Source organism: Typha angustifolia, chromosome 7 (assembly GCF_048772165.1).
Source record: "Typha angustifolia cultivar Huaian chromosome 7, ASM4877216v1, whole genome shotgun sequence".
Lineage (NCBI taxonomy): Eukaryota > Viridiplantae > Streptophyta > Magnoliopsida > Poales > Typhaceae > Typha > Typha angustifolia.
Window position 1 is genome coordinate 438234 of NC_133245.1, and position 12353 is coordinate 450586.

The 12353-nt window shown below is 38.7% G+C and overlaps 2 protein-coding genes across 5 annotated transcripts; one reads left to right on the forward strand and one right to left on the reverse strand.

The window, feature by feature from the left end:
- Positions 1-724: 724 nt before the first annotated feature.
- LOC140763893 (NAD(P)H dehydrogenase (quinone) FQR1) lies at positions 725-4329 on the forward strand. 4 transcript variants are annotated; one of them, XM_073102265.1, is made up of 4 exons: positions 725-879; positions 2510-2603; positions 3221-3486; positions 3900-4329. In XM_073102265.1, the coding sequence occupies exons 1-4, from the start codon at positions 857-859 to the stop codon at positions 4129-4131; spliced, it is 615 nt and encodes a 204-aa protein (XP_072958366.1). In that variant the 5' UTR covers positions 725-856; the 3' UTR covers positions 4132-4329. The 4 variants fall into 4 exon arrangements, with proteins under 4 accessions (XP_072958366.1, XP_072958368.1, XP_072958369.1 ...); XM_073102267.1 differs by having other exon boundaries at positions 3224-3486; XM_073102268.1 differs by lacking the exon at positions 725-879 and adding an exon at positions 948-1122.
- Positions 4330-6039: 1710 nt separating this feature from the next.
- Positions 6040-8738, reverse strand: LOC140764014 (transcription factor bHLH112-like). Its single transcript, XM_073102428.1, has 7 exons — positions 8305-8738; positions 7585-8194; positions 7388-7483; positions 7233-7298; positions 7033-7098; positions 6868-6918; positions 6040-6767 (listed from the first exon to the last, which is right to left on the reverse strand). The coding sequence occupies exons 1-7, from the start codon at positions 8607-8609 to the stop codon at positions 6615-6617; spliced, it is 1347 nt and encodes a 448-aa protein (XP_072958529.1). The 5' UTR covers positions 8610-8738; the 3' UTR covers positions 6040-6614.
- Positions 8739-12353: the final 3615 nt, after the last annotated feature.

Sequence of the window (12353 nt, forward strand, 5' to 3'; positions counted from 1 at the left end):
CTGACACATGAAGGCCTGCTAGGCTGTATATCTGCATATATCTTTCAAGGGACCACGTACTATTCTTAACATCACATCACCGTGATAAACAATACAAAGATGTTCATAATTGAATTGGTGTACAAACAAGCGTTAAGACTCATTTAATGAAATATTAGGCAAACAAATCTAACAACTCTAAGGAGATCAAGTGAGGTGAATCATAGTACGGTGGTGTTGCTTAGTGTTCAAGCCTGATGACAAGCTAAGTGGGGCTCATTATGAGCTGGTTGGACCGAGTCAATCTTTGGTCCTAAACCGTGGTCGTCTTGCTGTCTTAAAATCGTGGAATATTTTTTCTTCGATCCAGTCATATAAGATTTGTTTTTCTTTTTATTTCTTCTGACAAATGGACTATAATTGACTCCTATTGCGACTGAGATACTTGAATGTGATTCTTTAAAGTTTATATGATAAATTAAACTAATATGAATTCAATTCCTCCTTCCTGAATATGAGACGATCTTTTCAGAGCAAGCAATGGTAGGTAAGGGTGATGCATCTATGATGTGAGACATAGCTGATGATGGTTGGCATCAACATCAAGAAAGAAATCCACGCACTAATTTCGAATTAATTAACCATGATAATTAGGTTTTAGGGAATAATGAAGCTTCTAGAAGCCTTTCTGAAACTAAACTAGTTACGAAGGTCAAACCAGACCTCCCTATTATAAATCGCACCAACCCTTTCCGTTCCCTCGAAAAGGTAACGGAAAAAGAAAAAGAAAAACAGACACAGCTTCTTTTCTACTCTCTCTCTCTCTCTCTGATTTTTCGACCCCGAGCGAGCGATCGAAGCTCCAAAATCTTCATTAATGGCGACCAAACTCTATATTGTGTAAGCAATTCCCAATACCCATCTCTTAAATCTCTCTCTCTTCTGATCTCTCTCAACTTCCCTGGGCCTTTCCGCGTGATGCTTCATGGTGTAAATAACTTATTTACGCTGCTTAAGTGTTGATTTAACGAATTGATATCTGGATTAGTGCAATTGGTTGTGTCTAGGGTATGTCGATCGATGTCTACCTTTGTTGTTCGGATTAATCCATGGGTACCTGATTTTCTCTGAGTTTTCATAGAGGTATTTTCGAAGTCATTCCGCAGTTAATTTTAAAGGAAATTACAAATTATTGGGATGCTCTTTTCCTTCAAGTTATTATTTTGACTTGCATGTGTAATTTTCTGATGCTTTTTAAGAGATGGAAACTATAATTTGCTTTGAAATTTTCAAATTTTTATTCTAATTCCAGCACATTGTGCTTGGAGAACCCCACTACTGCGAACTAATCAATAAAGAATTCGACAAAGGGAAGAAAAGATGAAGTCCGAATCTTCTTTTTTTTTAACTTTTAACTTTATTTGATTTAGTTGTTTAGATATGTTGGGTACTGAAGCACAAGGTGTCAAGGTCTCCATCAGAATGGTAGGTTTATGCTTCTTACTAATTGATCTTCTGGATGGTCTATGACTTAGTGGTAGGGCCTTTCTTTGTTGTCCGCTCTGCATTCGGCTTCCATTAGAGGAGTTGAGATTGCTCGTGCATGTCATTAGTTGATATTGCTCATGCATGTCATTTTTTAAATGATGTTGATCTCCTACCAGAAATCTCCTATCTCTTTCTAGCGTCATATTATCCCTATGAATATCCTTCTGTTTTCCAGTATTGATATTTCAAAGCCTTTTCAATCATTTCTGTTTCGTAGTTGGATGATTTAAAACACCGAGTTTGTTTTTCCATATGTTCTCATTATAAACAAACATTGCACACCCGTTGATGCAATATCATTTTTATTAACTAATCGACCATAAGAATTATATCTTTTAGGAATGTAAACTTTCTAACAAATATAGTTGATGGGCTTTTCCTCTTCTTTCTTCTATTAGTTTAGTGCAGGTCATTTGTAGAAAGGAGAGCATGTGCAACTTTGCTCTAATATAAGCATCTTCACTTCTTCTCTTTCTTCAATTGACTAGCAAAATTTGCATGCCTTTGTTCTTTGAGTATGCCCCTTAAATTTAACCACATATCTTTTACCATCTCTTGCAGTTAAGCCAAGATGCAGCATCCTATCTTTCTTTTTGACAATGTTTACTCTGATGCTGATCGAAAATGTTAATTAACTTTAAACCTGAATTGGATCTTTCACTTTACTTTGCTTTTCTTATACCAAGTTTAAAATGAATTGACTGATCAGCTTCACTCTTAAAAGGAAATTTCCTATTTTGTGTATCTGATTTTCTTCATATTATTCATTGTTTGATGTCACTATCTTGTCTATTATATATTATGTCCACTCATGCCGCACATATTACTCAAGTCATGGAGATAATCTGGAAGCAAGAAAATCAGTCATCATGATGTTGTGTTAAAAGGGTTTATTGTTTTCCTTGCAATGTACTCATCCTTATTTGTTACTGAAAGATTTCTCCATTGGAATAATATGTACCAATTACTAATGCTTCTACAGGTACTACTCTATGTATGGACATGTTGAGAAATTAGCAGAAGAGATAAAGAAAGGTGCCTTATCTGTTGAAGGAGTCGAAGCTAAACTGTGGCAGGTTTGACCTTGTCATCTCTGGTGATATTATATTAATGCCATTTCAGGATTTCATATGCTGATGGGCATTTTAGCACCAATTGCTATGCCTTTCCAAGAAGAAGAAACTTCTCTAACATATAGAGATCATTATATAAACTGTATTCTTCTGATAGGAAATGAGCATTGCATCTGAATGCTGAAGATGTGCTTTTATTCCTATTCTCATTCACACTTGATAATCGCATTTAGTACTGCTTGTGTGGTGATTGATTAATTTTCTACGAAGAGCTTAGTTCTACCTACTGGAGGACTTGCATCGGAATCTGTTTGACTTCATAATGCCAGATAACAGAAAAGGGTGCTGAGTTGTAAGATTATTGTGCTTCAGGTGTAGATTATTAAGAAGTGATTGCAGCTCTATATCCTGCTAGTGACTGAAGGTTCTTAACTGTCTTGCTGCCCTGGTACTGCATAAAATGGAATGAAAATTATCATATTGGTTTCCTCTTCCATCTGTTTTCCTTTTTTTTGTTTTAGAAAGATTTGGAACTTGATTGTGCATTAGCCCTTCTGAAGTTCAATGAAGTGCATAGCTTTTGAGCATCTCCTTTTACTGAAATCTCAACTTTGGTTTAGCAGGTACCTGAAACACTCCCAGATGAAGTTCTTGCAAAGATGAGTGCACCTCCTAAGAGTGAGACACCCGTTATCACACCAAATGAACTTGCTGAGGCTGATGGGTTCCTGTTTGGGTTTCCAACTAGGTTTGGTATGATGGCTGCGCAATTCAAAGCATTTCTTGATGCAACTGGTGGCCTCTGGAGAACCCAGCAGCTTGCTGGCAAGCCTGCTGGAATTTTCTATAGCACTGGTTCACAAGGCGGTGGACAAGAGACTACCCCGTAAGTTATTTTTGCATTTAATTACATAAGTTTTCATATGAAATTGCTGAACTTTCTTTCAGTTGAACAATGTTATAAACTTACAGATAACTCATATATATTCACATGATAATCACTCTATAGAGTAAAACTAGATTCTTTTTCGAGCACTGGATGAATATTAATATCTTATCTAAAAACCAAGTTTCTCATTGTGCTGAGCTACTTCTCTTCTGTGATTTCCGTCCTCCGCCCTTGCCCTTATTGGTTGACAATGGAAACCTCAACTTGAGAGTTTGGACAATTTTAAAATTGTTTTCAATGAGGACTAATTGATAATGAGGATTTCAATATTCTCAGCTTGCAGGTCGTGTGTAGTTAGCTGACCTATTATGATCTTAAAAAATAACTGATCGCCAGTATACTTTCTTTAGGTTGACAGCCATTACTCAATTGGCTCATCACGGAATAATCTTTGTGCCCATTGGTTACACTTTTGGAGCTGGGATGTTCGAAATGGATAAAGTGAAGGGAGGCAGTCCTTATGGTGCTGGTACTTTTGCTGGTGATGGTTCAAGATTGCCAACTGAGCTTGAACTGGAGCAAGCCTTCCATCAGGGCAAATACTTTGCTTCCATTGCGAAAAAGCTCAAGGGATCTGCCTGACCTACTTTTCATTACAAAGTCTTTTATATTTCTACCTACCTCTGGTACGGTCTCCTTGTTCTGCCATTTCGTGGTGTGTCGTGGTAATTGTGTAGTAATTGTGGGGCTTCGTTATATTCTGGAACCAGTGAGGTTTGATATTTATGTTGCCTTAAATACGTAGGTTGATATATAAAGTTTGTTCTTACGTTATTGTTATATTACTCCTCAATATTTAAGATGCTTGACTTTGTAGTATATTCCAGACTTGCTAAAATTCGTCCCTATCTCAAGCGTGCATCCATATTCCACATGAATAAAACCAGTTTTTCCCTTGCACCAGCCCTAGCTTTGCTAGTGTTTGGCGAAGGTCTTCCCTCACTGTAGAAGAGAACTCTTATTTTTCTATTCCCTTTTTTTTTCTTCCTTCTCCCTTTTTCCCCTAGGTGTCTTTCCCTCTTAGTCGCCCCTCACCGTGCCCACTGCCACTACTTCCCAAAATTGCTCCTCATCGTCACAAGAAACCCTCTCAAAGCTGCTACCGTTGTTTCTTTCCTCATTGCCGCTCTTCTTCGAGATCTTCCCACCTTCACCGGAACTGAGGTCGCTCCTTTGCTCCTCATTGCTCCCATCGTTAGATTTGACCACGTCGCCCTTCCACCTCCACCTTTCGAACGATTGGTTCAACCAATTTCTTTCCACTGTTTTTCATTTTAATTTTCTATTGTGCTTCAAGCTTGATGCTTTGTTTTAAAATGTTGTCTTGTTTATAGGTCAAGTACGAGACTTGTGTCAAATAGTCGTTGCTCTATTTTCACTTTATATATACTAAGCTCTATTGATGTAACTCTTGAAAATTAATAAATTAATATGCCAGCCAGCTTTCTTTAAAAAAAAAAATGGACAACCTTACAGTAAGGTTTCGTCTCTGTGGAATTTGCTTTCAGGAGTGGAAGCTTTTGTTGCTTGCATTGATAGGCTCTTTGGATGGGACCCATATCGGGCCTAGCTTTGGCCCATGAGGAAACGATTGAGCAAGGGTCGGCTCGCTTTTTGGGCCTCACTTTGTTTATCAGGCGTAAATGGGCCTAAATATTATGGGCTTCTGTGGTCTTTAGAAACTTTAACCAAGGCCAGAACATTCTTGAAATTTGAAAAAGCCCAACATATTTAGATAAATCCCAACATATGATAAAGTTTCACACTATGCAGTACCAGAAAAAAGTCAATTCTCTGTGGTATGCAGACAAATCCATATGCCCTGCACCCACAGCCCTTCAATGAGTGCAGGTAAGACCAAAGGAATGTACTTATATCTTTGTCCACGATTGTTTGGAGTAGCAGATCCAGGCAGTGGACATTTACAAGGTAATGTGATAATGATTAGGTATTTACTCCTGAAATTTATATGGATCCTCAAGGTTTCATCTATCCACTTGTTAGTGCTACAGATCCCTAGAACAAAATGATTGTGTTTGCTGTTCTTTTTCAGAAAAGGAAAAAAAAAGAGAGGAAGAGAGAGATGGTTGAATATCTAGCCATGATGACTTTCGGATTGCACTGTCTATGAGATGGCTTCTGCTAAGTTTATTCTAAATATAACTTAAAAAAGAGCTAGTTGAGTTCGTTATCCTCAGACTTATTTAACTAAAATTCAATGTGTAAGTGTCTATTATAAGATTTTCTTCCTATCAGTTCAATGGAATGTGATGGTCCTGTTGAAAGCATGAGTGCATTTCCCCTCCCTTCGCTTCTTATATAATTAAGAAACTACAAGAGCGAGATGAGAGAGAGAGAGAGAGAGAGAGAGAGAGAGAGATAAAGATGGTCTTCAAGTGGGTCACCCTCTGACTTCCACTACCATCTACAGAACACATAAACAAATTAAAAAGCAAGATCCCCCAAACAAAAAGACCACACACTTGCTGCTATCCTGACTTCAATTATTCCTTGTTATTATGGTATTTGGAAAAAAAAAACACAAAAACAAAAGAAAGAAAGAAGAGGTGGTGGTGCCAGCCCTTACACAACACACATCAAACAGGAACAAGACCCACCATTCTTTTCCTCTTACACCTTTCCCCATTCCCTTCTGCTAAATTCAGCAACTACAACAACTAGTCCCCATTCCCCCGCCCTAAACTAATCCCTAATCTTCTGCCAAATTTAGCACCTGTTCCCATTCTCTTAACCCACCTCCGAATACAATACTACGATTATTATTCCTTCCAAAGTTGTATGCTCCATGGCCAGCCTCATATCATTCTCCTTGTAGCTGTCCCAACTCAGCCTAACTTTGAAGGCTCACCTTCTCTCTCTCTCTCTCTTTTTGTTTTTGTTTTTTTTTTTCCTCTCTCCTTTGCTGGACCTTTCTGCCTTTTCTTTTCTCCCCAAACTACTACTAAAATTTCCTAAGAATTCATGTTATTGTCTGTCCTTTCCTCCTAATCTCTATCATCCCCTACCTTGCTTTAAGTTCATTGTTCCACAAAACCCTAACTCCTCTACCTGAAGGTTCCGCCAAAGGTAGGGTGCCAGAAATCCGCCGTCGTCTCGCTCGCCACCGGATAAGTGCTCGCGATAGGAACCAGGCATAGCCCTCGGCTTCGCAGATCCTGCCTCGACCCCTCACCACCGTCCTTGGACTTCTCCGAGCCCTGCATTGGCAATCAATGCAACGATGCATGTTATTAATTAAAACTTGCCACTAATCTAAAACAAGACCAAGTAAGTTAAAAGAGTCATAGAGATTAGTACTTGTTGGTGCTGCATGGGGTGTCCATTTTTCAAGTATGGTGTGCTTAAAACCTGATATAGAATATAACGCCGAGTGTTAATTATACCACGATTGGAGACTGGTAGTTGGTGATCTAAGCTTCAACTTAAGTCAAGGCAGCATAAGTAGTGGAGATATATACTTACACCAACTTGATCGTGAAGGAACTTAATGTACCCAATGGCCTCATGGAGAACCGATGCCGTATCAGTCTATGAGTAAAGTTGGAAAGCGAATTCAGTTGTAAAGTGAGTTGCATAATGCTTATAGCTCTCAAGAATACTTGAAGGAAGGCAAGATGTTAAGCAACAGTTGTATCATATATAGAGAGACTTAGAGATGGTACCTTTCCAAAAGGCGCAACCAGCTGCTGCAGTGCAGTGATTCTGTCCCCTAACTTCTCTTTCCTCACCTACAAAATTGTAAAACTTAAAAGCTATCAAGGATGCCTAAAGATCAGGAACAAGATCGATCAAATCTAACAAAGATCGCGTGTAGTACTTTAAAGGTGGGTAATGGTGATGGAGTCTCGATTCTAGTCTTCTTGTATGCAGGCTCGCTGCTGCTTTGCTTGTCATGATCTCCTTCCGTATTCGACTGGATAATTGAAAGGAACATATATAATCTATGGTGAACTCAATAAACCCTAAAAATATCACGGGGATAAAATAAAATTAAATAAAAGAACTGAAGAATACCTTTACGATCAGGTTACTGCAGCCAGGTTTCGCGGCAAACGTCTGCGAGACGATCTGCGGCGGCGACAAAGGATAGAAGCCCGACTTTAGTTCGTTGGTGGCGCCGCCGGATGCATTCCAAAAGGGAGTGTTGTTGGTGAACTGCATCTGATCATGACCTTGACCTAGCTGTTGCTTAAACGGCGACGACTTCAACAATTGAGGGAATTTAGCCCATGACGGTTGGAAGATCTCGCCGGGGCTACCGCGGAACTCCGGCATCTGGGCCTGGTAGATTGACTGCTGAGGTCTTGTATCGGGCTCGAATAGGCTTTGTAGCATCGTCGACGGGCACCCGTAGGAGACCACCGGAGAGAGGTGATAATTAGTAACGCCGCAGTCAGGCTGCGGTGGCTCATCGCCTCCGGAGTTCAGGTGATGTTGGTCTAATATGAAATTCTGGTTCATATCCTTGAATGAGTTAATACCGGATTCTTCGCCGCCGCCGCCGCCGCCCACGTGGATTTGATCGGATTCGATCGGCGCGGCTTCATGCCGGAAATAGGACCTTGTGCTTAGATCCTCTTGGAGCATGGAGTTGAAGCTGTTCTCAGCTTTTCCACTACTCCTTCTGCACCGTATCAATTCCAACATATAAATCCACTTCTAGATCTCTTACACACCTCACATATATCAAGATAGTTTTTTTTTTCAAAAAAAAAAAAAAAAAAAAAAACTTACAGTAGGCTTTGTGTCCAATACATGGGTGGAGTACTTGAGAGGCCATGAGAAGGCAACTGCAAAGTGGAATCTTGGAAGGTAACCGAGCTCCCGGAGGCTGAGCCGGCCGACTCATCGCACGATCGCGACTTGGCTTCAACCATCTCGCCGGCAGTCGACCATCCATAGGCTCCTCCGCTGGAAATATCGGCGATTGGCATCGAGCACGAGACGGCGGTCGGGCCGTCGAAGCCCGCGGCAGTCCTCCCCGGGTTCCACCAGTTGCCTCCATTAGTGCATATTCCTGTCTGGAAATCATCTGCCATCTCTTTATATCTCTTGATCTCTCTTTCTTCTATCCTTTTTGAGTTGCTTGCTTTCCTCCTCGATCTATTCGCTTCTCTCTTGCTTGGAGACTGGAGTCCTTCTGTTGGGGGCCTTGGAAAGGAATGGGAGAGTAGAGAAGGGCTATATATAAAACCGCTGGGGGGTGTTGTACGGGTTTGGTCGTAGAAAACCGGTAGACTTGTTGGGAATCGGACCTTAGAATGGTGTCTTTTGTTTCAATTTTTACATAGGTATGTTTTTGGAATTTTATTTTAATTTGCTTGGGTACGAAGAGATATGATTAGTTTGTTTACTTTTGTTTACTTTGTACAGTGCAAAAGAGATGAGTCGGTTCAAAGTAGTTACTATCAATGATAGAGTGCTTAACATTCTTCTTCAGTGGTTTGCTGCCTTTTTTTTTCCTTTTTGCTATGCGAACAACTAGATAAGAGGTCTACACCTATTGATGAAGGTGTAAATTTTCTCTCGTCAACCAATTGCAACTACATTAAGCTATTGCAATTTACCAACTTAGCAAGTATATATGCAGAGCTAAAAATAAACATTAAAAAATAAAAAGAACACTTTCCTTTCTGTTCATACTTACCAACATTATTCTATTTTTTTGAATAAATTTCCTTTCGGGTAGTTTTCTGCGATAGAAGATGGGAGAAAGGATGACACTTTAGCTTTAATAGTGGAATATACTTGGATAATCCTTATTAAATGGAGATACGTACTTTTAACATATATCTAAAAGGGAGTCAATCAAAAACTCTTATTATCAAATATTTAACTCTTTTTTGTTGCTTATTGACAGTATTTACTGAAAAAATCAAATTAAGTACGGGAAAAACAAACACAATGCCAAATAAACTTTTCAGGATAATTAGTATCGGATCAGTTTAATCACAAGAAATTGGCTCCATCTATCGTGATCACTTTCTATGAAAGTCTAGCAACCCTTCAAATGCTTCATAAGGCTAAACTTTGACTATATTTTTTGCATGGCCAGAAGGAAAAGTAGCTAATTTCCAAGTCAATCAAGCAATGGTTCGCAAGGATTTGCAAGCAACAGCAATCGACAACTAAAATTATTATTTACACTATTTGGACTTACTCTTGCTTTGTGAGACTTACGATCTTATCGGTACTGGAAATACATATCCATATAGCATCTAGTTGAACCCAAAAAATTTTAACATAATGGATTGAATATTGTACTGTTAGTTTCATATTTGTACACTTTATTTCTCATACTCATTTTGCTTTATTTTGGATCTTATTTGTACAGGTGAATGGTCACCTGTGATGCTGGCTAGTATTTAGTTTGTCTCAACATTAAATTTTCCTAATGATTTTTATTTACCATTTTATTCATTTCATCACAAATAAAAAGAAGAGAGAGTAAGAGCACAACGTATTATAGATTTATGATATATTTTCACTTCACATTTTGATAACATCAGAAGTATCACATCATATAACAAAACGAAAAGAGAGAGAATAGAGCACAACGTGTGTGTATATATATAAGAAAACTTCTAGATTAATTTGTGATATATTTTTATCTCACAATTCGATAAAATAAGATATATAGCATCATATAATATATTTTTTTGGGGGGGGAGAAAGCACATCATATAATTATTGATTAAGATCATCCACGTCAGCACAAACTGTGGGAACAGTTTCCTGTTTCTGCGATCGATGGGATAACGAAATTTTCTTTCCATCAAATAGCCTACTAAATAGAAGATGACTAAATACTATACTAATATTCTCACGAATTCGCTACTGATCTTCTCTTTGTTGTCAACAACGAGTTAGTAGAATCGCAACGTCAGGTCTTTGTCTTTTGGAACATTGTAAAGTAGTAGATGATAGATCTGGGCCGTCCAATCCTTTTCTTTACCCTCTCTATTATCTTGGGACAAGGCACATACGATCAAATATCTAATAGTTGTGTCTTTAGGGGGGACCCTTGTCTCTTGGGTCAACTTGAGTCCCTCCAATGCATTGTTCATTGGTTTATTGATAATTAGTTAGTCCAAATCATGGCACAGAGTTGTTGACTCTAAGTATATATTTGTTACAATTTCTTAGGAAGGAAAAGGTAATATAAAATGGCAAGTGTACATGCTTGTAGTAATACGTATGAAATTGCAGGGGTAATTTAATACAATATATATATATATATATACATGATTCAAGCAAATAATAACTTCGGGTTATCTCGTAGTGGATACAATAAGAAAATTAGAATCCATGTTTCAAATCCCAAGATCCTCCTAATAAAATTCCATCCTTAGACAAGGGGACAGCATTTTAATGGTCCATTAAAATAAAAGCAAATCGATTAGCTTCAAATTCTTCGCAATCAAATCAAGAACCTATTCATGGAATAGAGTCTAATATCTCCTAAGGTTATAGAGCTGCTAAGGACATGCTTATCCTATCTTTCTACATGATATACCCTAAAAACTTTTTATGTTAGCATCTATGAGAGAGAGAGAGAGAGAGAGAGAGAGAGTGAAAGAGAAGAAAAACAAATGCTTCTAGCTCTCACTGCTTTACTGATTCTCTAACCACTATTAACACTTTTTGATATTTCAATTATCTCCCTTAGGTCCCTCAATCATATAACCTTTATTCTTCAAAAAGAAAAAAGAAAAGAAAAGAAAAGAAAAAAACCAAATTCCTACTACTTGTATATCCTATGTTAATGTACGCATCCAGCATTGAACCTGCCATAAGTAGTTCAACAGCTTCTCAATTAGGATACCCAAAAGGCAATTTTACCAAATCAGAGAACTAATAAGGCACATAACAACTCAGTTAGGGGGGACCACTCTATTACTCTGTGGTTATATTTCATCTCATGATCAGTAATACCTAACTTCTAATTCGCCGGTAGCAAGCAAATCTGATTAATTGCACTATCTTTTATAATGTTCATATCTTAACGAGCACACTGAGATCATATAAAAAAAAAAAAAAAAAAAAATCCAACTTGAGTTACTAGAATCAAAGATGGATCCTCAAGTAGGGGGGGTGTAGGTCCCCATACCATATACTAATTATTAATGGTATCAAATTAAAGAGATGGATGGAGCCGACTTAATTGGATTAACTTTCAACGTTAGTCTATCTTAAATAGTTTCCACTATATATCTAATAGGAGAGCATCCAAGTTTCTTTGTAAGCGCATAAGTGATGTTTAAAATATCTTAATAGGGGGGAGGGGGGAGGGGGGAGGGGTTCTCTTTTATAATCTGGAGTATTAAAGATAAGCTAGTAGCCGAAGACATGGTAGTGGTACGACCAGCTCCTCCATTAACGACCGACCCTTTTCTGCAATATTCTTTTAAGCCCCTTCCCCTTTACTTTCTACAAAATTTCCACAAAATAATTTCCAACCCGAAATCCCGCGGCCCGGGCGGCGCCATCTAAAGAGCGGGGAGAGAAGGGCAGAAGGGAGAGGAAGGCGGAGACTCGGCTCACGTCATGCTTAGGACCTTCCTGTCGTAGGTCAACGTGGGTCCCACGTGGCGTGCGCGCGTGCTTTGGCGCCTACCTGGTCCTGGGCCCACCCCTTCCCCACTTGCGGTCAAAAGCCCGAAAACGACACTTATTTTTTAAAAAATAAAAAATAAAAAATAAAAACTCTCTCCGTCTGGCTCTTCATCTCTCAGCGCTCGTTTTCTAGCCGTCCGTTTGTGTGTGATCGATCTCCTTAATTT

Excerpts from the sequence above, each read along its gene's own strand:
- LOC140763893 (XM_073102265.1), top strand. The coding sequence starts at position 857 with ATGGCGACCAAACTCTATATTGT. Across the intron at positions 880-2,509 it reads GCGACCAAACTCTATATTGT|GTACTACTCTATGTATGGAC; the intron begins GTAAGCAATTCC and ends ATGCTTCTACAG. Across the intron at positions 3,487-3,899 it reads GGTGGACAAGAGACTACCCC|GTTGACAGCCATTACTCAAT; the intron begins GTAAGTTATTTT and ends TACTTTCTTTAG.
- LOC140764014 (XM_073102428.1), bottom strand. The coding sequence starts at position 8,609 with ATGGCAGATGATTTCCAGACAGGAATATGCACTAATGGAGGCAACTGG. Across the intron at positions 8,195-8,304 it reads TATTGGACACAAAGCCTACT|AAGGAGTAGTGGAAAAGCTG; the intron begins GTAAGTTTTTTT and ends GATACGGTGCAG. Across the intron at positions 7,299-7,387 it reads CACCATTACCCACCTTTAAA|GTGAGGAAAGAGAAGTTAGG; the intron begins GTACTACACGCG and ends ACAATTTTGTAG.